Source organism: Jaculus jaculus, chromosome 5 (genome assembly GCF_020740685.1).
Source record: "Jaculus jaculus isolate mJacJac1 chromosome 5, mJacJac1.mat.Y.cur, whole genome shotgun sequence".
In the NCBI taxonomy this organism is placed as follows: Eukaryota; Metazoa; Chordata; class Mammalia; order Rodentia; family Dipodidae; genus Jaculus; species Jaculus jaculus.
Window position 1 is genome coordinate 163,701,237 of NC_059106.1, and position 27,334 is coordinate 163,728,570.

The 27,334-nt window shown below is 48.5% G+C and overlaps 1 protein-coding gene across 4 annotated transcripts in view; it reads left to right on the forward strand.

Moving 5' to 3' along the window:
• The window catches only part of B3galt5 (beta-1,3-galactosyltransferase 5), a 92,844-nt gene extending 68,518 nt beyond the window's left edge, over nucleotides 1-24,326 (forward strand). For 2 of the 4 annotated variants that reach the window (XM_045150303.1, XM_045150304.1), the window contains exons 2-4: nucleotides 4,032-4,237; nucleotides 19,999-20,138; nucleotides 20,876-24,326. In XM_045150303.1, the coding sequence (XP_045006238.1) occupies nucleotides 20,876-21,802 (927 nt within the window). In that variant the 5' untranslated portion in view covers nucleotides 4,032-4,237; nucleotides 19,999-20,138 and the 3' untranslated portion in view covers nucleotides 21,803-24,326. Of the gene's footprint in view, nucleotides 1-4,003; nucleotides 4,238-18,285; nucleotides 18,474-19,998; nucleotides 20,139-20,875 lie in introns of those variants that run through there. The other 2 variants (XM_045150305.1, XM_045150302.1) reach the window with 2 other exon arrangements.
• Nucleotides 24,327-27,334: the final 3,008 nt, after the last annotated feature.

Below are 27,334 nucleotides of genomic sequence, written 5' to 3' on the forward strand. Positions count from 1 at the left end.
TCTTGGCAGGCATATCTCACTGGGTCTTAGGTTGAGTTTCCCTATGATGAGGGGTTCTGAGTGTCTTTAATGAGCATGCTGACCATCCGTGTGTCCCCTCTGGAGAAGGGTCTGGTCTAGCTCTCTGCCTATTTTAAAAAAAATTTTAAATTTTTTGGTGTTTTCAAGGTAGGGTCTTACTCTAGTGCAAGTTAACCTGGAATTCACCATGTAATCTCAGGGTGGCTTTGAACTCACAGAGATCCTCCTACCTCTGTCTGTTGAGTGCTGGAATTAAAGGTTTATGGGAGCATGTCTGGTTCTTTGCCCATTTTATTTTTTGTTTATATTTTGAATATTTTATTTATATTTGTTTATTTGATAGAGAAAGAGAAAGGGGGGCTGGAGAGAGGGAGAGAGAGAGGGAGAGAATTGGTATACCAGGGACTCCAGCCACTGCAAATAAATTCCAGACACGTGCGCTCCTTTGTGCATCTGGCTAACGTGGGTCCTGGGGAATCGAACCAAGGTCCTTTGGCTTTGCAGGCAAATGCCTTAACTGCTAAGCCATTCCTCCAGCCCCTTTGCCCATTTTAAAATCAGATTTCTCTCTCTCTCTCTTTTTGGCTGCTGACAAACCTCTAGCCCATAGCAGATATGATGGTGTTACTGTCACAAACTTGTGGATTGCTTGACATTCGTTTCTCTTCTAACTCTCCTCATGCATCAGAATGGTCAGCCATCATTACTTTCCTAGCTTGCTGTGTTCTCAGACTGGACAGAATGACTGCTTGCTTATGCAGATCTCAAGTCTCGGGATCTCATTAGTTGTGGGTTCCATGGGGAGAAATTTTATTTATTTAGGCCAACTTCAATCATCACTTTCCTCCTCTGTCTTTAAAAAAATTTTTTTAAAATCATTTTTATTTATTTATTTGAGAGCGACAGACAGAGAGAGAAAGAAGCAGATAGAGAGAGAGAGAGAATGGGTGTGCCACGGCCTCCAGCCACTGCAAATGAACTCCAGCTGCGTGTGCCCCCTTGTGCAGCTGGCTAACGTGGGTCCTGGGGAGTTGAGCCTCGAACCGGGGTCCTTAGGCTTCACTGGCAAGCACTTAACCACTAAGCCATCTCTCCAGCCCTCTCCTCTGTCTTTTTAAAAAAATATTTTATTTATTTATTTGAGAGGGAGTTTGGGAGAGAGAAAGAGGTAGATAGAGTATGGACACATCAGGGCCTCTAGCCATTGCAGATGAACCCTCTTTCTCTCTCTCCTCTCTCCTTCTTTCTCTATCAAAGAAATAAATATAAATAAAATATTCAAAAAATAAATAATGTACATCTCTGGCTTGCGTGGGTCCTGGGGAGTTGAACCTGGGTCCTTTGGCTTTGCAGACAAGCATCTTAACTGCCAAAACCATCTCTCCAGCCCTCCTCCTCTGTTTTTAAAGATTGCCATGCCAACTGATTTCTCTGAGGCTGCATTTTGGAAGTCTGAGACATTTTGCCTCCAGTATTTTCTGTAGGGTTGGTACTGGTGGCTCACCTTTCTTCCTGGCATGTTTCTGGGCCATGTCTGTGGTGTGTGATGGGGGCTGGGCAGGAGGGTGGAGTGCACACTCTGGGGCTCCTTCGGCTAGCCAGAGTGTGTCTTTGCCTATGAACTTTCCCTGGGGTTCCAAGCTGACAATTTGAATCCATGGGATTCTCTTCACATAAGAACATTAGTACCCATCTTGTGGACATGCTGGGAGGAGCCAACCCATAACCATGTGAGGACACTTAGAACAGTGGCCGACACACAGGAAGGGCTGTGTGACCACAACAGTCAGTCACACCATGAATCTGGTTTTCCTCTTCATGTCCAATCGATCCTCTTTCCTTCTTCCCCTTCCTTTCCACATTCTAGTATTTGCTGTACATTGTTCAAGGTCTAGACATTGTCCCATTTTGCTCATCCAATGTCACTCTGTACATAGGCTGGTTGGAAACATGCCCCTTGTTATATTTTGTTTTTGTGAGTAAGGCAGAGAAGCCTTTTTGAAGAAAAAAGGTGGAAAAGCCCCAAGAGTCAGATTTCAGCTGGTGTTGCAGTCAGGTTTGCATTCCTGGCAGAAATCACCTGACCAAGAGCAGGTTGTGGGGAAAAAAGGTTTATTTTGGTTTACAGACTTGAGGAGAAGCTCCATGATGGCAGGGAAAACGATGGCAAGAGCAGAGGGTGGACGTCAACTCCTGGCCAACATCAGATGGACAATAGCAACAGGAGAGTGTGCCAAACCCTGGCAAGGGGACGCTGGCTATAACACCCATAAGCCCACCCCCAACAATACACTCCCTCTAGGAGGGAGTTAATTCCCAAATCTCCCTCAGCTGGGAACCTAGCATTCAGCACACCTAAGTTTATGGAGGACACCTGAATCAAACCAGCACAGCTGTCCTCCAAAGAAGTGTGTGTTAGTGTGCAATGTGTCATGTGCACATGCATGTGCCCTTGCACACCCATTATACTTGCCTGCTGCGGGGGTCACTCACCTTTACTGGCTGGAATGAATCATCAGGTGTCAGGTTTGTGGCTTTTCTCCTTGGTCCTTTTTTTAAAAAAATATTTTATTATTTTTATTTCTTTATTTGATAGAGAAAGGGCCTGGGAGAGAGAGAGAATATGGGCATGCCAGGGCATCCAGCTGCTGCAAATGAACTCCAGATGCGTGTGCTTCTTGTGCATCTGGCTAACGTGGGTCCTGAGGAATCGAACCTGGGCCCTTTGGCTTTGCAGGCAAACACCTTAACCACTAAGCCATCCCTCCAGTCCTTTTGTTTTTCTTTTTTTGAGGTAGGGTCTCGAGATGCTGTAGCCCAGGCTGACCTATGAAGTTTCAGGGTTCCCTCAAACTCATAGCCAGTCTTCCAACCTCTGCCTCCCAAGTGCTGCAATTAAAGGCATGTGCCTCCACGCTGGGCTTCTGGTCTTTGTTTTTGAGCCCATGTCTCTTTTTGCTAACTGTAGAGCTGGTGGGGCTCCCAACATTCTTCAGCCTCTGATCCCTTGCAGGTCTGGGGTTACAGGCACCTGTGACCTCGTCTAGCTATTTAGTGTGGGGTCTGGAGATCTGAATGCAGGTCGGCTCCAAGCAAAGGTCTGTGAGCAAGTGCCCCCTGTTGCATTTTAGTAGGAAGTTTCTCGTAGCAAGACAATGGATACATGTCCTTCACAACACGTCGATCCTTGTCAAATCAGTCCACTCCAGCTGCCCGTTACCAGTGTGCGCACAACCCTTTCAGTAGGACTTTAAATATGGACACATTGACCTTTTACTCATTTCTGGGGATTGCAGTGTTCTCTGATCACAAATATTGCTGTGCGGTGACCTTAATGGGACAGTGACAAGGGATTATATCTTGAGCGCATGTCAGAAGGAACAGCAGGACTTTAGGAACTATAGAAGTCTGTAGAATTTCCTCAGTCAGCACTAGTTCCTGGGTCTGGAAGTTTTGTTTTCTCAACTGAATTTTTTTTTTTTTTTTTTTTTTTGCTTCTAAGACTATATATATATTCAAGAAAATTCTTACAACAAATGCTACTTTTTGGTTTTTTTTTAAATTTTTTTTGTTGTTATTTTATTTATTTTAGAGTGACAGACAGAGAGAAAGAGGCAGAGATAGAATGGGCATGCTAGGGCCTCCAGCCACTGCAAACGAACTCCAGATGCGTGCACCCCCTTGTGCATCTGGCTAACGTTTGTCCTGGGGAATCGAGCCTCGAACTGGGGTCCTTAGGCTTCACAGGCAAGCACTTAACCGCTAAGCCATCTCTCCAGCCCTACTTTTTGGTTTTTATGGGAAAGCAGCCCCAATCTGTTCCAATACCAGTGAAAAATTAAAAGGCATCTTTTAATGGAGCAGAAGTACTTCTAAAAAAAAATCTATCAATGTTTAACAATTTTAACAAGGTTGTAGAAAATGTCCTGTGTTGGCGTGTGAATCATTTCACATTAAAATCTGTGGATTCCCTGCTACGGTCACGTTCAGCAAAAGCCTTGTGTTTGCAGCCCGACTTGGAGAGGAGCGAATGCAAGGGAAATGCAACTGGAACTGGACGAGGGTCCCGCAGGAAACCCAGGTGCTGAGTGAGGGGCAGCGCTTTGTCCATCTGGACTTGAGTGCCCTCAGAGTGCTCTTTGACAATCCTAGCCATACTCCTGCCGTTTCGGTGCCAGCCTTTCACTCGGAACCTCTGGGGAAGTCAGCACTGTAGGTGAGTGATGTCTCTCCCCCTGCCCTCCCTTCCCCTGTCCTCCCTTCCCTTCCCCTCCCCTCCCCTCCCCTTCCATCTGAGCCACCTCTCCAGTCCCTGCCTTTTTCTTTCAAAATACTCCTAGAGGAAGAGGACGCGTGTATGGACAGAATGCCTGCCTTGTTCTCCAAGGAAGAGAGCCGGGTCAGGGACCTACGGCAGTTTCATTTCATTAATGCATTTGTTCGCTAGCTGCCATATCAAATGAGCACAAACCCAGAGCCCTCAAGGAAAATTTCCAGAGTTCCAGAGTTCAAGTCAAGGAGTCTAATGGATCGGTGTTAGGATGGCTATCATAGATGCTTCCCTGTAAGCTTCTAGGCATTGCTGGTAATACCTGATGATCATTGGCTTGTACAAGAATTCATGTAGAGTTGTCTGTGGATGTCTTTGTCTGAACATTCCCCAACGAAAGAAGCTATATCGGCTTAAGAGCTGATCTTCTTCCATAGTGAGCTTTCTCTTTAAGATATTTTATTTTTATTTATTTATTTGATAGAGAAAGAGGGAGGGAAAGAGAAAGCAAGAGAGAGAGAGAGAGAGCAAGAGAGAGAGAGAGAGAGAGAGAGAGAGAATGGGCACACCAGGGCCTCCAACCACTGCAAATGAACTCCAGACGCGTGCGCCCCCTTGTGCATCTGGCTAACATCCTGGGTCCTGGGGAATCGAACGTGGGTTCTTTGGCTTTGCAGGCAAATGCCTTAACTGCTAAGCCATCCCTCCAGCCCAGTGAGCTTTCTCTTATGAAAACAACACCCATTTTATTGATAATTTTCATACATGTACATAATGTGTTTTTATCCTAATCTCCCATTACTTTTTGTCTTCCCTCCTCCACTCCCTACTAGTGAATCGCTTCTTCTTTCCAGTTTGTCCTTCTTTTATCGTGATGTTGTTTTCCCCTCGCCTCTATTACCCATAATGACATGTCGATAGGCCCAGTACTGCTCAGGTCTTGTGCAGGCATCAATCCATGGAGCTGAGAAAGGGGATTATGATGACCACAGGAGTCCAGTCCAGAAATGCCTACGGTTAATGGCTACAGTTAGTGGTCATTCAGCATCTCCAGGCCTCAGGGCCTCATCTGTGAAGTACGGATGGCAATGCCACATGAGGTCAGGGTGAAGCTAATTAAGAAACCCATATAGAGGGCTGGAGAGATTAGCGGTTAAGGCACTTGTCTGAGAAGCCTTAGGATCCAGGTTCAATTCTTTAGGTCCAACGGCAGCCAGATGCACAGGGTGGTGCGTGTGTCTGCAGTTTGTTTGCAGTGGCTAGAGGCCCTGGTGCACCTATTCTCTCTCCCTCTCACTTTCTCTAATAAATAAACAAAAATTAAACAACAACAACAACAACAGGAAACTCATGTAAAGACCTTAATGGAGTATGGCACGTGCCAACACCTCTGCTGCTAACTTCCAGAGACACTGCAGTGAAGCCTCAGAGGTGAGACTGATGAGCGACCACACCATGGTTTAGAGAGGCGGAAGGGGACGGGAACCCCGAACGCCGTGGCAACAGCAGCCGCACTGGGACCCATCTGATGGAGGAGTCTGCAGGAACTACGGTCAGTGGAAGTCAGGGAGGGAGCCTGGTGTCAGCTGTCCTGACCTCCACTGTTCCCTGAGCCATCTAAAGTTGCCTTTCAGTGACCTAACCCAAAGGGGATACTGGCCAGCAAAGGCTGGACACAGTGTCTGCCCAAGGCCCAGCAGCGTGAGCAATGAGTCAGGTGACACCTGGGCAAACCCTGGCTGACACAAATCCATTGTGCACAACCTTAGTTTGGATCTTGTGAGTCATCATGTCACATTGCGAAACCGAAGATCTTTCCCGAGTCTCCACTCTGCAGGAAGCCACCACAGACAGGTCCTTGTTCTTGCTCATCCATGTTCTCAGCCTCCTCAATCGCCTCGTATTTCCAGAGCTCTCCCCCTGTGTGGCTCCCGGCAGCCCTGGGGTTTTCCCCACAGCTGTTCTTCCTGCAGCCAGTTCAGGTAGAGTCATGCCTGACTCTGCCTTTCACCAAAGACATACTGAGCCCCGCACAGAGTGACCAAAGGCAGCCTGTTGATACAGACATCCGGTTCCAGGGATCCAGTGGGTCAGGGCTTCTTCTTTTTTTGTCTGCAGGATTGGAAGGAGCTATAGGACCACTCACAGGGATCCTCCTGCCTCGGCCTCCCGAATGCTGGGATTAAAGACACGTGCTACCGTCTGGCAGATTTGGAATACAAAGAAGGGCCACTGGGCCTTCCGAAGGTGGATATGACAGGGTGAACCCGCTCTGTGGGAATGCTTCAGAGGAGGAGAGACTGTTGACCATGGACAGTGGTGGACGGAAATGCTGTGAGCCAGCCACTTCCTGGAGAAAGTAGGAGCCAGAGGCTGATTTCTAGAGACAGCTTTCAACATGGTGGGTTCAGGCACAGGCTGTCATGACAGGTGTAACGAGGTCTAGGAAAGTCCTTGCACCCTAAACCCTAGGTTCACTTCTAATTTTAATCAAAGACTTGAATAAAAAGAAGACTGGGAAGAATAATTATTAAGTTATATTTATTGAGGGAAGTACGGAGCCAAGGGAAGGCCCCCATGTGGCCAGAGATCCCGTGTGGAGGGCCTGGAAAAAAAGCATGGAAAGAAAAGAGAAAAAAAAGTTCAAGGAGCTCTTGCCATGTGGGGAGCTGGAGGGAATAAAGAACCCATGCGGAGAGTAAGGGGCCCCGCCAAGGGAGAAACTCACCCACAGCTGGAAGTTCCCAAGTGGTGAGAGAGCCTGCTGTCCCCTTGCAAAGCTATTTATAATCTTGCAGTGGTAGGCCTTGTCTTCTGGCTCAGGTGAGGAACAGCTTGTTGGTTAGGGCTAGGGGTTGTTTCAGGAAGAGGCTGGCCTTGACACCAAGTTCCGCGGCACTGAACTTGACCAACCACAACATTTAAACATTTTTTGTTCATTTTTATTTTATTATTTATTTAAGAGTGACAGAGAGAGAGAGAGAGAGAGAGAGAGAGAGAGAGAGAGAGAGAGGGAGAGAGAGAGAGGGAGGGAGGGAGGGGGAGAGAAGAAAGAAGGGAGGGAGGGAGGGAGAGAATGGGCGCGCCAGGGCCTCCAGCCTCTGCAAACGAACTCCAGACGCGTGCGCCCCCTTGTGCATCTGGCTAACGTGGGTCCTGGGGAATCGAGCCTCGAACCGGGGTCCTTAGGCTTCACAGGCAAGCGCTTAACCGCTAAGCCATCTCTCCAGCTCCCCAACCACAATATTTAAATCCCACTGAAAGACCTCCCTTCCAGGAGGAGTCCAGGTTGTTTGTGGAAAAACAGGCCTAGGGAACTAGGCAAGAGAGAGTAAGTCAGATCATCTTTGATTTCTAGCAAGTGCAGACGTTCCTGCCTTTCTTACGTTCAGGGGTCCAGTCCCCCCAGGTGTGCCGCCCTCTCGGTTCCACACCTTCCTGTCACAGTGTCTGAAGGTGATGGCTTTACCCGTGCTCTTTTCTTCTCACTCTTCCACTGCCGAGGAACTCTCCTCGTCAGATGTCAGATGTGCCACCTGTACAACCAGCTCATCCGAGAGCCCGAGGCCCACGAGGCCCAGTGTCAGCACGCTCTGGGGAGGATGGTGTTCCGACAGTTAGTGGGAGACTGCATGCCGTAAGACCAGTGCCTGCCTGTGTGTTCACTGTAGTGCTTGTCTCTGTCCCTGGCTGTACCTCTTCTGAAATGGTTGAGTCCATGTCTAACTGAGGGATTGGCCTGCTGTACACAAGAGAAAGGTGATTGGCTCTGTTATTTTCAAAACGGAGCCTTTATATGGGCCAGCGACTGGCTCACAGGTGTCAAATGCACTGCTGCTCTGGTCATATGAAGCAGTTTGGGTCCATGATAAAGAAAACTTACTAGGCTGATGTCTTTGTCTGATCCTCAATTCTCTCACATGGTGTGCAACCCCCTCCTCAGTCTCTCACATGGTCTGTAACCCTCTGCTTGGTTCTCTCACATGGCGTGTAACCCCCTCCTTGCCTTTGGAGAGAGGAAGAGCTTGGTTCTGGTGGCTTCAGCCTGAGGTGGCTTACTTTCTTCATGAACTTCCTCACCGATGTGTTCCCAGCAGCTTGTCCCAGTTTGTGGGAGTTGGATTGCTTTTGCTGGATCTTGGTGAACGTCCCCAGCAGTGGTTTGGTTTGTGTCACAGTGTTACTGGAGTTGTCAGCGTCAGAACCTTGGTCCTGGTAGTACTCGCAACAGAGGCTCCGCCACCACCCGTCTTCCAAGAGTCCAGTTAAAGAGACAGGCAATAGTGAAAAGCAGAGAAAGGAGATTTGTTCAAGGTGGCCCCCTTGGGAAGAGGAACAAAGAGGTCCATTGACTCATCAAGTCCACCTTTGTGGTCTTGACAAGTTCAGGTTTAAACAGAGAGCAAGAGGTATGCTTGACTAAACTGTCCTGGTCCAATACTGCCCATCATTTATCTTGGCTTCAATTTCTCCTAAAAGATGTTGTGACAAATTGTCAGACCTATGAGAAAGCTCTTTCAGGTTCTTCCTCTGACTGGCACTTGGCTTTAGCCCTTCCCCTCTCCCAGTGTGATATTCCTGGGGAAATTTCAATTCCTTGGGGACCATTGTTTCACTAATCTGATAGCCAAAGGGGGAGGCACATGTGTCTCTTTAGAATATTTTCATTCCTGCTAGGGTGGTTACGCTGGTGTCTAGCCTATTGCTGAATCCCTGTGGGGGCTCTTTCCATTTTTACACTGAGATGTGGTTGAGAGGTGGTGACCATGAACTTCCCAGATGAGCTCCTGCCCAGGGTCTGTAATGGGCACAGGTAAGTTGGGGGACTCGGGCATTGGATTCTGAATGAAGACATTTGATTTCTAAACCCAGTGGTTCTAGATTAGCTGTTTTACTCATTGCTGTGATCAAATACCTGAGAAGAAGCAACTTAAGGAAGGAAGGGGGCTAGAGAGGTGGCTTAGATGTTAAGGTGCTTTCCTGTGAAGCCTAAGGACTCATGTTTGACTCCCAGGTCCCATATCAGCCAGATGCACAGTGCTGCAAGTGTGCAGGGTCACACATGCAGACAAGAGGGTGCATGCATCTGCAGCCCGATTGCGTGATCTAGAGGCCCTGGCATGCCAGTTCTCTTTCTCCCTCTCTCTCTCTGATTAAAATTAATAATAACAAAAAGAAGGAAGGGTTTATTTCAGTTTATAGTTCCAAATGGGTGAAATCTTTAATGGTAGGGAAGGCAGCAGGAAGGAGCAGGACATGGCTGGTGACACTGCACTCAAAGTCAGGAAGCAGAGAGACAACAGGAAGCAGGGGGCAGGGCTACAAAACCTCCAGGTCCACTGCAGACTCGGTGACCCACTTCCTCCAAAAGGTTCCACCCCCAAAAGGTTCCACCACTTTCCCAAACAGTGTCATTAGCCCTGGGCAGGTGGGGGGGAGGCACGTTACATATTCAAACTACAACAGGTTCTGGCCAATTTCATGAAGATTTCATGACAGCCTTTGAGAAATGCCACCTGTCAAGGACAAATAGCGGACACAAGGAAGAAGGAAAATTCATGAGAGGCACGCCACTAAGCCCGGCTGACCTGTCCTTTTCACTCTGTTAAGCAGAGTCTCTGAGTAAGAGACATGTTCCCAGTGAGATTTTCAGCTTCGTTGCTCATCCTGTGGCTGCCCTGTGTGGTGGATCCACAAGGGTGTGCCTATTCTCACTGTTGTACTGTAAGAGTCAGGTTGTCTCTTACCGGTGGTATGTGCTTTTTAAAATTCCTTTTTCAGTAGAGAGAAGGAAAACTGCAGAGTGTGACAAAACTCCCCCCTGCCCCTGCGCTGCTCTGAGAGGCTGGGCAGTTGCATTAGCAGCCTTTAAAGCTGGGGAAGCACACTGAACTTAGTGTCTGACCTGCCCTAGAAGCACACTGTGCCTCCCATCACCCCGCCAGCCCCTATGCGAAAAGCAGGGGTTGAAACTCCTTCAGGCAGCTTTCTCTGAAACAAGCGGCTTCTCTTCTCAGAAATCATTAAGTTATTATGGAAGGTTCAGAAGGAGAAGATACCTAACTACTGAATGAGTCTGCACAACACTTTCATCTTGAGGAGAACTTGTGTAAACCAAGCATTGTTATCAACCAAGAAAAGGTATCCAAGTCACCAGTCACTCAACTTGGCCTTGGATATGTGCCCATCTTTCATTCTCACCTGTCACTCAAAACTCTCTACTGGACCTTCTTCCATGAGCCGCATCTTGTGAATAGGCAGAGCTTACTGTGATGAAAACAGGGAAATGGTCTCTTCAGTTTTCTGGAGTTATTGACTAATGGGAAAGGTGGGCACTACTGAGAATTAATACAGCAAAGTCCATTAGTTAAATCCACACAAGACAACCCAGTGTGCCATGAGTAGTCAGTAGAGAAAGGGCTTCCCTAAAGACCTGGCAATTAAGAGGGACAAGTGTTGGTGGAACAGAGAGAGTGGGTGTGGAGTAGAGGTGAGCAGGTGTGGAGGCAAAAGACCCACTCAGTGGGGAAAGACAAGGCAAAGGAGCCATGAGAGACAAATATGTCAGGGCAGAGCGCCAGGGGAGGTCTCCTGGAGCATATGAACTGACTTGCAGAGCCTAATCACCATCTTATGGACAGCTAAGCTTGCTCATTAAGCAATATTTTAGGCCATGAGAGTTACGATGGTCTCATGCAGCACAGTAAAAACATGGGGGTTACTTCTGTTTGGGGGCATCCTACAGAAATGGAACCTAGCAGGCTGTAGTTTCTACAAGGATCCCACTCCCTTGTTTTAAGCCTCTTTTCTTTTTACCTGCACTTGTCTGCGCTCTGAGCACCTGTCACTTTATGGGGACTTCACTTAAGTGGCTCCACTATTCCTCTACCATTAGGACAACTGTTTCCAGAATTATGAAAAGTCTCTGTTTTCAAGTTGTTTTGTGTGTGTGTGTGGTGGGGGGGGGGGCTCAAGGAACTATTATTTCCTTCATTTTGCCAGACCCTGGCAACCTGCGAGCTTTTTATAGAGTTTTCTCATTTCCTTTCCTAACTTGGTTATGCATGACTATTAAAGTCATTCTGCTAATCTTTCTTTTTACTTTTAAAATTTTACCAGCTATTCCTTGGTTTTGTAGGGTTTTGGGTAAGAAGGGAGACCCTGATGCTTTCATTCTCAGATAATTGAGGTAACCAAAGACATTATCTACAAAAACCAAAACAACAACAACAACAACAAAATAAAAATGGTGGATTATAAGCCTTTCTAAATCTATAAGTGCCATATTTTTCTCCCTTCTGGCTATGGATAGCATTGCTCAGTAAAATATTTCATTATTATTTGGGCTATTTTTCAGACAAAAACAGACCAGAAATTTAAAAGAATCAAACTTCCAAACAATGTTGAGTGTGCTGAGGCTGACCTGAAACTTGCTCTGTAGCCCAGGCTGGCCTCCTACCTCAGTGTCCTAAGTCCTGGGCACGTGCCACCTTGCTGGGATCTGTTTTCATTATTTATTTGGATATGTTTGTGTGTATGCATGTATTCATGCATGCATGATGTATATGATGTGTGTGTACACATGGGTATGTGTGTATATACATGTGTATGATGGGTGTGCATGTATATTTATGCATGCATGTGGAGGTCAGAAGACAACCTCAGGATTCTTTTGAGACAGAGTCTCTTTCTACTGCTGCTGCCTGTGAGCTTCCAGATTCTCTTGGCTCTGCTCCCATTGCTATAGGCATATTGGGATTATAGACGCATGTGCCACTTTACAACTGGCTTTATGTGAGCACTGAGGAAGATTGAACTTGGGCTATCAGGTTTGTAAGCAAGGCTTTTAGCCACTGAGCAATCTCCCCAGACCTGAAAAATACCTAATATTATAAACCCGAGACAGCTTCAGCAGGGGGTAGATTGCAGAGTGATAGGATATCGTATACTCCTGTCTCTCACTCGCTCTCCATGTCCAGGTGAGAAGAAGAGCCTGTGAGATGACGTGTTGTTTCTCAGAAAGGCATACCACTGGCCTGGAAAGGAACAACATCTTCTCCCCTCACCCCAGGTGATCTCAAAGGCATTCCGGCCTCCATACTGCCACCAAATCAGAGTCATGAGAATGAAGTCCCAGTGAAGGGATTAGTGCCCTTATCAGGGTGGGAAAAGATACTGGAATTCTGTGTCTGCCACGTGTAGACTCAGCGAAGCAGGAAGAAGGCCCTCCCCAGAACTCAGCGGTGCTGGACCCTGGCTCAGGGTTATCAACCTCAGAACTGTGAGCTGGTAAAGCCTCACAGCTGACCAGTGAGGCAGCCCCTAAGATGCCCTCGTTCTTCAATTCAGTGGCTCAGAGTGCATAGCTCTGGTGAGTCTTTGCCTGCTTCCCCTCACCCAGCTTGGCTGGAGTGGGCATGGACATATATTGTCTGGCTACATTGCCCTCCTGGCAGAGAGCAGAGAGAGGGAGACCCTGTAGCTACAAGGTTTGTAGTGTCTAGTGGCCTGGAAAAGTCCCAATTGCCCAAATGCTCTCCAAGGCCTCACTGAACTGCTTCCCCTCACCTCCAGCTTTCTCTGTGCGCATAGCACTACGACCCACCAGGAGCAGCTTCCCCAAACGTCCCTGGTGAGACCTCCCTGGCACCGGGCATTCAGGAAGCACTCAGGATTTCTGAGGGGGAGGAAGGCCAGTGAAGGTCCAGGGTGCTGTCCCTCGCTGACCTCGCTGTGGGGTATGATGAAAGTCCTTCCAGCAGGGAGTGGCCTGTCTTCACTGGTCAGCCTCCCAAGATGCCACAGGGTGATGAGGCCACACCGGTGGGGCAGGTTCCTCACAGCTTCCTGCCACAAAAAAAGGTGAGCGGTGAATGGGACTTGTGTGTAGAAGGTGACGTGAAAGACAGAGGAAGAAGCCACTTCTCCCAGGCTCAGGACACTTGGAAGTTCCTCCTCATCACAGGGCTCCAGGAACCTCTGAGCTCAGCTTTGAGCACAGAAAGCTTCGGCTGGTCTGTTTGATCTCGGCAGCCAGTGGAGCCCGGGACGCCTCTGTCGGCCCAGAAGGTGGAACATAAACAGGGTGAAAACATTTAGTAAAATTGTCCACCACCCTCATCGTTTTTAAAAGCAAAGTTTAAACCCATTTTAACTAAAGGAAAGAAAATAACTTCCACTACACTCCACCTCAGCCCCAAGTCCCAGGCCCTTGACTGGGCTCAGCCAAGTCAGAAGGAATGAGTGGAGAAAACCAAAACCTGTGTCCGTATTGTTGACCCTCCCCCTGCCCCAGCTTTAGAATATGTCCCAACTCGGGGGAATAGTAAAGACACCTTATCTGTGAAGCCCAATTACAACCTTGCCAGAGAGTTTGACATGCCCGCCCCCTCGCCCCCGGGACAAGCCGTTTGATCTGCACTTTGATCTGAAGTGTTTTGAGGTCGGGTCTCGATCTAGCTCAGGCTGACCTGGAATTCACGATGTAGTCTCAGGGTGGCCTCGAGCTCTCGGCGATCCTCCTACCTCTGCCTCGTGAGTGCTGGGATTGAAGGCGTGCGCCCCCACGCCCGGCCTCTGACTGAACTTTTTTGATCCTGCCACACACAAGGGTTCCTTTTCAATGTCAGCTCAGCAGTTGAGAAGCACTTAGGAGGCAGAGGTAGGATCGCTGTGACTTTGAGGGCAGCCTGGGACGACATAGTGAATTCCAGGTCAGCCTGGGCTAGAGCGAGACCCTACCTCAAAACACAAAACAAAACGGAAAAAAAAAAAATCTGCAAACATCTGATGTGTCTAAAGAAAGGCACAAAGCTAGCAGTTGGCCTCCCTGTGTAGCCATTGGTGTCTCTCTCAAGGGAAGAGCCTGTGGTAGACAGAAGTAAACATGGGCTGGTGACAACGCCCCAGGGGACAGGGAAGTAATTCAGATTTTTCAGGTATCAAAGTTAGGTGTGATAGACTCCACATGGCCAGATGCTGCTGTGGGGCAGGGACAGGATGTGATCATTATTTGTTCCTATGGCCTTTGCCTTGGCTGGGAGGTGAAAAAGAGAGTGGCTTCATCTCAGACACTGGATGGAGGAACCATAGCCTTTGGCTTTACGTGGGTCCTGGAGATCCAAACTCAGGTACTCAAGATTGTGTGGCAGACACTTGATCTTCTTTTTTTTTTTTTGAAGTAGGGTTTCACTCCAGTTCAGGCTGACCTGGAATTCACTATGTAGTCCCACGGTGGCCTTGAACTCACGGTGATCTCCCATCTCTGCTTCCTGAGGGCTGGGATTAAAGGTGTGCGCCACCATGCCTGGCTTCTCACTCTCTTTTTTTTAATTAAAAAATTTTATTTATTTATTTGCAAGGGCAGAGAGAGAGAGAGAGAGAAAAGAGACAGAGAGAATGGGTGAGCCAGGGCCTCTGGCCACTGCAAACAAACTCCAGATTGTGTGGGCCACTTTGTGCATGTGGCTCTATGTATGTACGTACTGCGGGAGTCAAACTTGGGTTATCAGGCTCTGCAGACAAAAGCCTTAACAGTTGAGCCTCTCCCCAGCTTATTGTTGTTTAAAGAGTGTGAAAATGGGGTCTAGACCCTATAAAAATTCTCCCTCTGGAGTCCAGCCCTTGAAGCCTGGCAGTAGATGGAGCGGAAGAAGCCTAAATAGAGTCAAGAGTTTTCCTTCCTGGTCAGGGACACTGAGGCAGCAGGCTGCTGCAGGGGTCAGCAGTAGCCAGCCGTAAGTGGTGTTCCATAGGGGGTTTGTAGCAGAGTGCCCTCTTTAGGTCACTTGTGAGTGGCTTTCCCAGAGGGCAGAATTCTTCTTCTTTTTTTTTTTTTTGGTTTTTCGAGATAGGGTCTCACTCTAGCTCAGGCTGACATGGAATTCACTCTGTATTCTCAGGGTGGCCTTGAACTCACTGTGATCCTCCTACCTCTGCCTCCCGAGTGCTGGGATTAAAGGTGTGCACCACCATGCCCGGCCAGAGGGCAGAATTCTACAGGTGTGAACCAGGGGACTTTTCTGCCATTTGGTGCGTGTGGTCTCCCTTCTGGCAAGGTCTAGCTATCATCCTGGGGCTGAAGCACTCTTCTTGGGTATGGAATTCCAGCCTGGGGCAGTGACTCTTGTATATTGTATTATGCTTACTCCTGTGTCTGTCTGAGGTTTTTCTTTTGTTTATTTTTATTTATTTATTTGAAAGAGAGACAGAGAGAGAGAGAGAATGAATGGGTGCGCCAGGATCTCCAGCCACTGCAAACGTACTCCAGATACGTGCACCACCTTGTGCATCTGTCTTATGTGCATACTGTGGAATCGAGCCTCGAACCGGGCTCCTTAGGCTTCAGAGGCAAGCACTTAACCACTAAGCCATCTCTCCAGCCCACCGTCTGAGTTTTATATACTTTATACTGGTAATCTCTCACTATTCACATCCATGGATATAGCCAATGATTCTTTGCATTAAACTTTCGCTTTGCAAATTATCGTGTGGGCTCTTTCTCCTTTGCACCCAGACTGGCCATTTTCATGCTGTGTGAGCCATGTCTTCTCTCGGTGGCCATGAGTCGTCCTTTCTGTTGGGTTCATGCCCAAGAGCTATTTGCTGAGTCGCAGCACGTACGTCCCTCTGGGGTGTATACTTCCAAAGCCGAAGGGGCTTCCCAAAGTGTTCGTATCACTTTTCATTCCCACGGGCACAGTAAAAGGGAGCTGGTTCCTCCAGGATTCAGTGGCCTGGATGTTGTCGTCCATGTCATGCTCATTACACTCACGGGCGCCAGTTCACTCTGGTTTTCTTCTCATTTCCCTGATGGCTAATGACCTTTCACAGAAATTGGACCTTTGGGATAGCTTCCTTTTGGAGTTTTCTACTCACAATTCCGTCGTCAAGTTGTGGGTGCTCCGGCTGGTGGAAGGCTTTGGCACATCGTGGGTGGTGCCGGTGTAGATGTGCGCTAGCCTGTGCCACCTTTTCCTTCTTGCCGTTTTGTCTTCTGAGCTCCCAGTCACCTGCCTTTCCTTTGCGGTGCGTGTGTTCTGTGTTCAACAATAACAGTCCAGTCCTGGGCCAGAGAGCTTTTCCTCCAGAAGTGTTCTGACTGTTCGGTACCTGATTTGTTGGGTTTGGATCTCTGTGTGTGGCATGGAGAAGCGGGCAAGCTCTTCCTTTATCCTGCAGGAGGTCAGCTGACCTGGCTCTCTTTGCCCATCGTGTTACTGTGATGGCTTTGTTACCTGGTCCCAGCAACCAGCCCATGTGTGGGTCTGTTTCTGGGCTCTTGATTCTGCTCTATCCTCTGTTTGTCTGTCCTTAGGCCAATTTTCTTTATTACATCAAACAGATATTTTTTTTTTTCTCTCTCTCTGTGTGAGACAGAGAGAAAGATTGAGAGAGAGAGAGAGAGAGAGAGAGAGAGAGAGAGAGAGAGAGGGGAAGGATGAGTGCACCAGAGCCTCCTTTTTTTTTTTTTTAAAAAAAAGTTGTATTTTTGTTTTTGGTTTTCTGAGGTGGGGTCTCACTCTAGCCCAGGCTGACCTGGAATTCACTCTGTAGTCTCAGGGTGGCCTTGAACTCATGGTGATACTCTTCCTCTGCCTCCCAAGTGATGGGATTAAAGATGTGCACCACCATGCTTGGCTTTTTTTTTTTAATTATTTATTTACTTATTTGAGAGTGACAGACTCAGAGAGAAAGACAGATAGAGGGAGAGAGAGAGAATGGGCGCGCCAGGGCTTCCAGCCTCTGCAAACGAACTCCAGATGCGTGCGCCCCCTTGTGCATCTGGCTAACGTGGGACCTGGGGAACCGAGCCTCGAACCGGGGTCCTTAGGCTTCATAGGCAAGCGCTTAACCGCTAAGCCATCTCTCCAGCCCCATGCTTGGCTTTTTTAAAACTTAATTTTTTTTTTTTTTATTTCACTAGGTGTGGTGGCACATGCCTTTAATACCAGCACTCAGGAGGCAGAGGTAGGAGGATTTCTGTGAGTTCAAGTCCAGCCTGGAACTGCAGAGTGAGTTCTAGGTCAGCCTGGACTACAGTGAGACCCTACCTTGAAAATGCCAAAAAAATTTATTTTTATTTATTTATTTGTATGGAGAAAGAGAGAGGGAGGAAAGGAGGAAGAGAGATAGAAAGAGAGAATGGGCATGCCAGGGCTTCTCCTCATTGCAAACACTTTATGTATCTGGCTTTATATGGGTACTGTGGAACTGAACTCAGGCTGTCAGGAAAATGCCTTTAACTGCTGAGTCATCTCTCCAGCCCTTAAAAAAATACCTTTTTTTTAAAAAAAATTTTATTTATTTATTTATTTGAGAGCGACAGACACAGAGAGAAAGACAGATAGAGGGAGAGAGAGAATGGGCACGCCAGGGCTTCCAGCCTCTGCAAACGAACTCCAGACGTGTGCGCCCCCTTGTGCATCTGGCTAACGTGGGACCTGGGGAACCGAGCCTCAAACCCAGGTCCTTAGGCTTCACAGGCAAGTGCTTAACCGCTAAGCCATCTCTCCAGCCCAAAAAAATACTTTTTAGTGACACTCTCCATACATATAGAGAATATACCAAGAACTTAATTTCCTCCCCCACCCTCACCTTCCCCTTCTCAAGTCCCGCCTGTAGGGACTCCATTCTTTCCAACTGGTCCTTTCTATTTTTTATTTATTATTTTATTATTTGAGAGAGAGACAGAGAGAAAGGGAGGAGGGGAGAGAGAGAGAGAGAAAGAGAGAGAGAGGGAGAGAGAAGGAGGAAGAAAATGGGTGCTCCAGGGCCTTTCAGCCACGGTGAATGAACTCCAGAAGCATGCGCCCCCTTGTGTGCATGTGTGACATTGCACACTTGTGTCACTGTGTCTGGGCTATGTGGGACCTGGAGATTTGAACATGTGTTCTTAGGCTTCACAGGCAAGTGCCCTAACCACTAATCCATCTCTCCAGCCTGACCTTCTTTTATTTTGAGGTCATCATTTTTTTCTCCTTCCTATCATGCAGGACTTTTGAGGTTATGAATGCCACAGCCTCTTTGTGTCTGGAAGACATTATTGCAAATCACTCCTCCCTTTCCTTTGGCTCTTACGTTGTTTCCAGTACCTTTTCCCAACTCCCTGAGCCTTGGAGGGTGTGAGAGAGATGTCTCACATAGTGCTGACACTCCATTGTCTCCTCTTCTCAGCACTGTGGTGAGTTTTGAGTTTCCCTGGTGGTCACTGCCTTCTGAAAAGAGAAGTTACTCTAACCAAAAGTGAGAGTAGCATTAATATATGAACCTTAATATAAGTACTTAGAGGGCAGTTTGGTGGCCATCATATATCCATTTAGCCAGACAACGGTATTAGTTTCCCCCTACAGTTTATGAGCTCCCATCTCTAGGCTTTCAGTACCAGGCAGGAATTCCCATTCCTGTGAGAGGCCTGGTCTTTTCTTTCTATGCAGGTCCTTTGCTCAGTAGATGAGGTTCATCTCCGTTACCAAAGCCATGTGCATCATCCTCCTACCCATCCATCCCAAGACACCCTCACATCTCCAAAGTAACATTTGGCTGACTATCTGGGCACCCCATAACCCACTCAGGTTCATATAAAATTAACTATCACACTTCAAAAGGGGGCATAGCGTTCTCTGCCTCCAACATTGATTCTTGGGGTGGAGACAGGAGAATCACTGGGGCACCCTGGCCAGCCAGCCTGACCCCAAATATGCAGCTCCTGGTTCAGCAGGAGACTCTGTCTCAAGGAAACCAAGCAGAAGTATGATGGAGGAGAACACAGATGTTCTCCACTGGCCTCTGTATATTTGTGTGTGCATGTGGTGTGTGCATCTGCAAAACCACATGTGTACACACTATGTATGTACACAAAATACGTGCTAAGAGATTGAGGAAGACATTCGATGTTGACATGTGGCCCCTATACAACTGCACACACATATGCACATGCCCCACCCACAGATGCATGTCCCCACGGATATGAGGACAAATTCATAACCACAGAACACACACACAAAGAAATTATTCAATTAACAGCCACATACTCTTTTATGTAGGCAATTGCTAGGACAAAAGGTTGGAGCAGCCAGGCATGGTGGTGCACGCCTTTAATGTCGGCACTCGGGAGGCAGAGGTAGGAGGATGGCCATGAGTTTGAGGACACTCTGAGGCTATACAGTGAATTCTAGGTCAGCCTGGGCCAGAATCTACTTCAAAAAAAGAATTATTGGAGTCACTGTTGTCCTTACAAAGCTATCAGGTGTCCTCCTAACCCATCAGGCCTTAAAGGAGTCTTGGATATTTGTGTATTATTGCTGTGGGCACATGAATCATGTGCAGAATTTTGTGCCTTGATGGTGTCCATTATTTTTAAATTTCACTTATTTATTTACTTGTAAGCAGAGAGAGAATGGAAGAGAGTGAAAAATGAGCACACCAGGGCCTCTAGCTGCTGCAAAACGAACTCCAGATGTATGCACCACCGTGTGCATCTGACTTTATGTGGGTACTGAGGAATCACGCCCAGGTCATTAGGCTTTGCAAGCTAGCACTAAGCAATCTCCCCAGCCTGACTGTGTCCATTTCACAGGGGAGAAAAGTGAGGCTGGGAGAGGGGCTCAGATATTTGCTCAAGGTCACATAGGTAGGTGGGAAAGTGTGAAAACCTACCACTCAGGCATGAGTGACTGGAACTTTGTTCATTTTTGCTCTTTCCCTAGAGATTCCCGAGAGAAAGGATCCCGATGCTGGGTAGCGGAAGAAGGGAAGACTTGTTGTGACACCTCTCAAGCTCATTTCCTCTTGGCATCTACCCCATAGCTTAGCTCTCAAACCAGAGCTTCGCTTACCCAGCAAAAATGTGAGTTACTTGCTTTCTTTTTTTTTTTTTTAAATTTATTTATTTGAGAGCGACAGACAGAGAGAGAAAGACAGATAGAGGGAGAGAGAGAGAATGGGCGCGCCAGGGCTTCCAGCCTCTGCAAACGAACTCCAGACGCGTGCGCCCCCTTGGGCATCTGGCTAACGTGGGACCTGGGGAACCGAGCCTCGAACCGGGGTCCTTAGGCTTCACAGGCAAGCGCTTAACCGCTAAGCCATCTCTCCAGCCCACTTGCTTTCTTAATGTTATAACATGAATTGACTCCGGGCGTGGTGGCGCATGCCTTTAATCCCAGCACTTGGTAGGCAGAGGTAGGAGAATCGCCGTGAGTTTGGGGCCACCCTGAGACTACATAGTGAATTCCAGGTCAGCCTGGGCTACAGTGAGACCCTACCTTGAAAAAGAAAACAATAACAAACAAACATGAATTGAATGTTATTTGTTTATTTACTTATTTTTGTAAAATTTATTTGTAAGGGGACAGGGAAGGGGAGGAGAGAATGGATGCACTGGAGCCTCCGGCCACTGCATATGAACTCCAGATACATGTGCCACTTTGTGCATATGGCTTTATGTGGGTCCTGGGGAACTGAACCGAGGGGGCATTAGCCTTTGTAGGCAAGCACCTTAACCGCTGAGCCGTCTTTCCAGCCCTGAATTATTCTCGAACTTGCCTCTTGCTATGGATGCCTAACCTTCTCTCTTTGTCCTTTCAGATGGCCCTCGTGAAGATGAGGCTGGTGTATGCCTTCATGCTGGTGGTGGGGGCGCTCTGTTTCTACTTCAGCATGGCGCCTTTTAAAGACGTGCCATTTGTCTTCAAGAAGAATTATGGGAAGTTCCTCCAGCTTCCCGATGTAGACTGCAGCCTGGACCCCCCCTTCCTCGTCCTGCTGGTGACTTCATCCCACAGGCAGGTGGCAGCTCGCACGGCCATCCGCAAGACGTGGGGGAGAGAGACGAGGGTGAGGGGGCAGCGGGTGAAGACCTTGTTCCTCCTGGGGGCCTCGGCCAGCACGGAGGAGATGGCCGCGGTGGCCCGGGAGAGCCAGCAGCACTGTGACATCATCCAGAAGGACTTCAAGGACGTGTATTTTAACTTGACCCTCAAGACCATGATGGGCATGGAATGGGTCCACCACTTTTGCCCTCAGGCCACCTTTGTGATGAAAACCGACTCGGACATGTTCGTGAACGTCGGCTATCTGACGGAGCTGCTGCTGAGGAAGAACAGGACGAGGAGGTTCTTCACGGGTTACCTAAAGCTCAACGAGTTTCCCATCCGCAAGAAGCTGAACAAGTGGTTTGTGAGCAGGTACGAATACCCGTGGGACAAGTACCCGCCTTTCTGCTCGGGCACCGGCTACGTCTTCTCCGGCGACGTGGCGAGCCAGGTGTACAATGTGTCGGAGAGCGTGCCGTTCATCAAGCTGGAAGACGTGTTTGTGGGGCTCTGCCTGGCCAAGCTGCAGATCAGGCCCGAGGAGCTGCACTCCCAGCAGACCTTCTTCCCGGGGGGCTTGCGCTTCTCCCCCTGCCGCTTTCAGAAAATCGTAGCCTGCCACTTCGTCACACCCCAGGAGTTACTTACCTACTGGCGGGCGCTGGAGAGTTCCCGGGAGGAAGACTGCCTGGCTGTCTGATGGGAGCCTGGCAGAGAAACTCCCCAGCGAGCCGTGGCGCTGAGTAGGGAAGGGCTCACGCGGTGTGGCTGGGAGCCATGGGGGTGCCCGCGGAGGAAAGACGGAGCAGGACCACGAGGCCGCCATTCACACCGGAGCGGACGGCGTTCATGCAAGCAAATCTTCCCGACCTGCCCCTGCCTGGCGCTGCGCTGCCGGCGATCCTAGATCCCGTCTCGCGCTGACTGTTGGACACACACCTTGTCTGCTCATTCCGGGGCTTGGGATGCGTCTGAAGTGACGGGTCTTATCATTCATTCCCGTTTGACAGACGGACGAATTTACTTGTCCCCAAGGTTCACTCACTGTCAGCCGGCAGTGGGGCACGAGTGGAAACTGGCTGCTGCTGCTGGAGTACAGTTGGCAGCCCCCGACCGGCTCCTCATCCCTCGGGGTAGGACGGTGTGATGAAGGCTCTGCGGGCAGTGTGGAAGCAAGCATCCATCGATCTTTCCTCTGACACCTCTCCTCTTTGCCTACCAGCGCTTGGGCTTTTGCAGGCTGGGATGAGCCACCTGGTCTTCACTGGGATGATGTAGCGAGACACCGAGTCCCCGTTGCCCCTCGGTACCCACCGTAACCCCGAGCCTCTTCCAGCAGATGCGTGTGCTTGCAGTGGCTTCAGCTCCCCCAGGTTTATAACTATATAAATTAGATTCAAAGGCCGCTGCTGAGGCGGTCCTGCGGAAGAGGCTGACCGCACCGCGGACGCCCCCCGCAAGTGTCCTCTGGAGCACCTCGGTCCCATCATGGTGGATGCCTTTTGTCTTCCGTCAGTGAGGACCAGCTGCAGCTCTGGAGCTCTTCAGGTTTCCGAGTTCAAACTCAAGGACAGCTAGGCCCAGATAGGGTTCTCGCAGGTATCAGGAATTTTCTTGGGGCTTGGTCTAGGTCTAAGCCCCCCGGGATACAAGTAGGCAGCCCCTGCTTACCCTCAGCTCATCAACACAGAGTTTGTCACCTGGCCACGAACTCACTGAGTCTTATTTGGAGTTCAACTTTTTATTCCTCCTTACTCCCCCAGAGAGGTTTTCTTTGTAAGGAGCTTGTGACCATTCAGCCATTGTCCATGGACATGCACAGTGATCTTGCTTTGGCCATAGGAAGAATGGCTCTCCACCCCCACTTTTTAATTTTACTAGACTTTACAAAGTACTCAGAGAAAAGGCTTCATGAGGCTGCGTAATTTATAAATACGGAAATAAGCTCTTACATGAACTCAGGAAAAGTTCCCCGCTGTCTGGTGGTGAGAACAAGGTTTGATCGCACGGGGAGGCCCTGAAGTCCCCTCTCATTCGGCGTCCCTGTGTCTGGACGGAGCCATGGCTTTGGGAGATGGCTTTTCATCTCTGCTGCTCTGCGTCACGTGTGGAGGACCCTCCTTCTCAGATGGGCATATCTTGGCCTGGACTACTCCTTGCGTGAAGCCTTTGCAAGAGCCCATTCGAGCTGCTTCTGATTCTGAAAGAGCCATTATGCTTTGAGGGTGGATGGCTTAGTCTGGAAGGGGGCCTGAGGCTGTGTTTAGCCATCCGTCCTGTCCATTGTGTGACCAGGGAGGGTGGCTCGGGCTGGTCACACTAGTTAGTCTTCTGTGTGTCCAGCACCAGCCTGTCCCCCGGCTATGCTCTTCGAACATTTCTTGCAAGACCTTGTCTTCCCTGTCGTGTTTCTTTTGAATGTGTGCGTGTGGTGTGCATATGTGGGGCGTGTGTGTTCATATGTGTGTGGGCAGTGCATGTGTGCATAGAGGAAACTTTAGGTGTTATTTTTAGGAACACTGCCCACTTCTTTTTTGAGACAAGGTCTCTCACTGGCCTGGAACTCACCAAGTAGGTTAGACTAACTATCCAGTGAGCCCCGGGGATCTTCCTGTCTCCACCCTCCAGTGCTGGGATTACAGGTCAGCACGTCCAACATTTCATTTCACGTGGGCACTGGGCATCAGACTCAGGTCTTCATGCCGCGAGGCACACCCTTACCCACCCACTGACTTATCTCTTCTGTGGTGTTTCTTCATGTAATAAATGAGGAAGCATTATCTCATGATCTAGAGCTTTAAAGGGACCTCAGAGCTCCTTCAGTCCTGCCTCCTCATTTGTGAGGGCAGTGAGACTTGGAGGCTGGCTCAAGATGTGGTTGGTGTGCTGTGGAACAACGCAGATTCTGGTCCAGGTTTTGTCCCGTGATTTGAGCGGGAGGCTATGGGGAAGTATGAAAGGAGGAGGGTGCGCTTGTCAGGGAATGCCCGATCTTAGTTTCAACGTGGGGCTGGGGAGGAGCAGGCCGGCTGCATATCCGTGCTTACAATGCGTCACAGGCCACAGGTGTGGAGCGGTGGGAGCATCAGCTACAGGAGTGGCTCGCAGTCACGGGACCCAGAGGCTTCCCCAACTCCGTCTCTCAGGCGCCACGTATAGAAAGAATTAAATACAGTGAAACGGAGCGGGCATCTGCCCCACGTGGGGCGCACAGCCTGAGTGAGCGACACCATGACAGCCCCCCCCAGCCCTGGCCTTCCGTGCAGCTTGGAAAGAACGGAGCTTGCGTGGTGAATCTCCTCTGCTCTCTGTGCTGAGCCTGTGGCCCTGTGATGAACTAAATAATTAACAAGCCTGATTTAGCGTAACAGCTGCTGGACACCATTTTAAAAATAGATGAGATGTTTACATTATGTCTCTCATTTGAAAATAATTTTGCCTATTTTTGAGGTAGGGTTTTGTTCTAGCAAAGGGTGACTTGGAATTAAATATGTAGTCTCAGAATGGCCTCAAACTCACAGCAATCCTCTATCCTCTGCCTCCCCAGAGCTGGGGTTAAAGGTTTGCGCCACCACGCTCGGCTCATAATGTTTTTAAATTAAGAATTATATTTCGAGCTGGAGAGATGACTTAGTGGCTTATCTGCAAAGCCTAAGGATTCATGTTTGACTCTCCAGGTCCCATGTAAGCCAGACACGCAAAGTGATGCAAGCATACCAGGTTGCATATGTGCACAAGGGGGCTCACGCGTCTGGAGCTCGATTGCAGTGGCTGGAGGCCCTGGCGCCCCAATTCTCTCTCTCACACACATTAAAAAAAAAAAAGAATTATTTAAATATTTGGCAAGTTGGGACTGGCCTCTTGGCCATTTCCAGGCTAAGTCTCTCCTGGTAGATTGAGTCTGGTTGGTGGCGGTGTGGGGGATACTCGAATTATGCCTGGGTTCTAAGGAGACTCCCCCAAGGAGGGCTCTGATGGCTGGGCTGCAAATGAACATGAGGACCTTCAAGACTGGTTCCTGCAGCTTCCTTGATGGTTGTTGCCACTTATTACTGCGACTGCTTCTCCATGACCCAGGCACCCCCGTGTGAACATTAGGAAATGCATCCCGGGCTGAGGTGTATTTGAAATAAACTTGCAAATCTGGGGTTTGAAAATCATTTTCATTCTCTGTTGGGAATGCAATGGAAAGAATTTTATGGTCTCATGCTGAATTTCTTTGGAATTCCCCTTCTATGGAAGTCTCATTTCCAGCAAAGGACCCTCAGGTTGTCCCTGAAGGTGAAGGGTGAAACCATCTGCCCCCAGTACAAAGCACAGAGCCACGAAGCGTGCGGTGAGCCCAGGACAGGAGCAAGCTGGAGTGCGTTGGCACCAGAAAACAAAAACACTTTAATTATAAAACATTCTCCAGGCATAGTCACTTTTAGTTTTAGTTTTTATTTCTTAAACTATATTTTATTTATTTATTTGAGAGAGAAAAAAGGAGGGAGGGTGGAAGGGAGGGAGGGAAGGAGAGAGAGAGAGAGAGAGGGGTGGGGGGGAGACTGGGCAAGCCGGGGCATCCAGCTACTGTAAACAAACTCCAGATGCATGCTCCTGCCTCCTTGTGCATTTGGCTTATGCGGGTCCTGGAGCTTTATCTTTGCAGGCAAATGCCTTAACTGCTAAGCCAGCTCTCCAGCCCCTATTTTTAGTTTTAAAAAATTTTTAAATTTGCCGGGCGTGGCGGTGCATGCCTTTAATCCCAGTGCTCGAGAGGCAGAGGTAGGAGGACTTCCGTGTGTTCAAGGCCACCCTGAGACTACATAGTGAATTCCAGGTCAGCCTGGGCTAGAGCAAGACCCTGCCTTGAAACGCCAAAAAAAATTAAAAAATTTTTTTTTATTTATTTGTGAGAGAGAGGGGGAAAGAGGGAGAGAGAGAGAGGGAGAGAGAGAGAGAGAGAGAGAAAATATGGGCACAGCAGGGCCTATGAACTCCAGACACATGTGCCTTGTGCATCAGGCTTACGTGGGTCCTGGGGAATTGAACCTGGGTCCTTTGGCTTTGCAGGACAAACACCCTAAGCCCTAAGCTATCTCTCCAGACCTGTAATAATTTTTAAATGCAAGTAGAAAATGGATTCCATAGCCAAATGTAATTTTTTTTTTTTTGTGTGTGTGATGTTATTTTGTGATTTTTGGTGCTTGAGAATAGAAGCTAGGCAGGGCGTCGCACATGCTGTGTGAGCTGTCTCGCTGAGCCACCTCCGCCACCTGTCCTCCTGCTTTGCAAAGTCTGGCAGGTCTCCACCCACTGTTTCATGAGATCAGTGCCTGCTGTGAGCCCTTGGAGTGCTCCATGGGGCACCTGAACGGAGGGGGGCTCAGGACCTCCTCCTGCAAGCATGCTCCCTATGTTAGCACTGGACCTACTGGCTCAGGGGTCTACCCTTCAGACCCCCAAGCAGAGTAGAATCTGACATCTTTGTTTACATTCTGCTCTTGGAGACGTGAGAGGTGGAGACTTGGCTCATTTGACCTGGTCAAATAGGACATTAAATATATTCTCTGTGCCTGGAAATGACTCACTGGCAACTGAGGAGACTTTGTGGTCAAATCTGCTTTTCCTAAATGATAAGAAATGAAAGCAAATTTATATGTCACCAAGTGACTTTGAAAACTGTCATTTGTTTGTATGTTAGTGGGGAGCTACGGAGTCCAATGACATTGTATGTTGTGAGTGGGCATATGTGTTTATTTATAATCTGTTAACAATGGTATTTACCTTTGATAGTAATTAAGTTATAAACAGAACAATATATGTGACTCACACATGGCTCTAAATTATAGATGGATAGGATACACTTGTACTCCTGTGAAAAGTCATCAACGGACAGTCTAAATTGGACTATATACGTATACATTGACATTTTTCTGCGTTATGTGTCTGGAGACATACCGTTGAAATTTGACTTTGATTTCTGATGTTTAGGAAAGTCTTGCTGAGTAACTTGGCTTATTTCCATAAAAGTCAGATACCTCTTGCTTTTGTTGGAGTCTGAAAGCAGAGCTGTGGCTTGTACAGTCAGCTGACCATTGCGGGGTGCTCGGTGTCTGGGTGAGTAGGGGTGGCTGGAAGTCCTGTGGGTGTTATAAGTCTAGGCACTACAAGGCAGGCATCCTTTGGATTTTTTTTCCTCTCTCAGGTATATTTTTCTATTGTTTTAAAAATTAGTCTTACGGTTTTT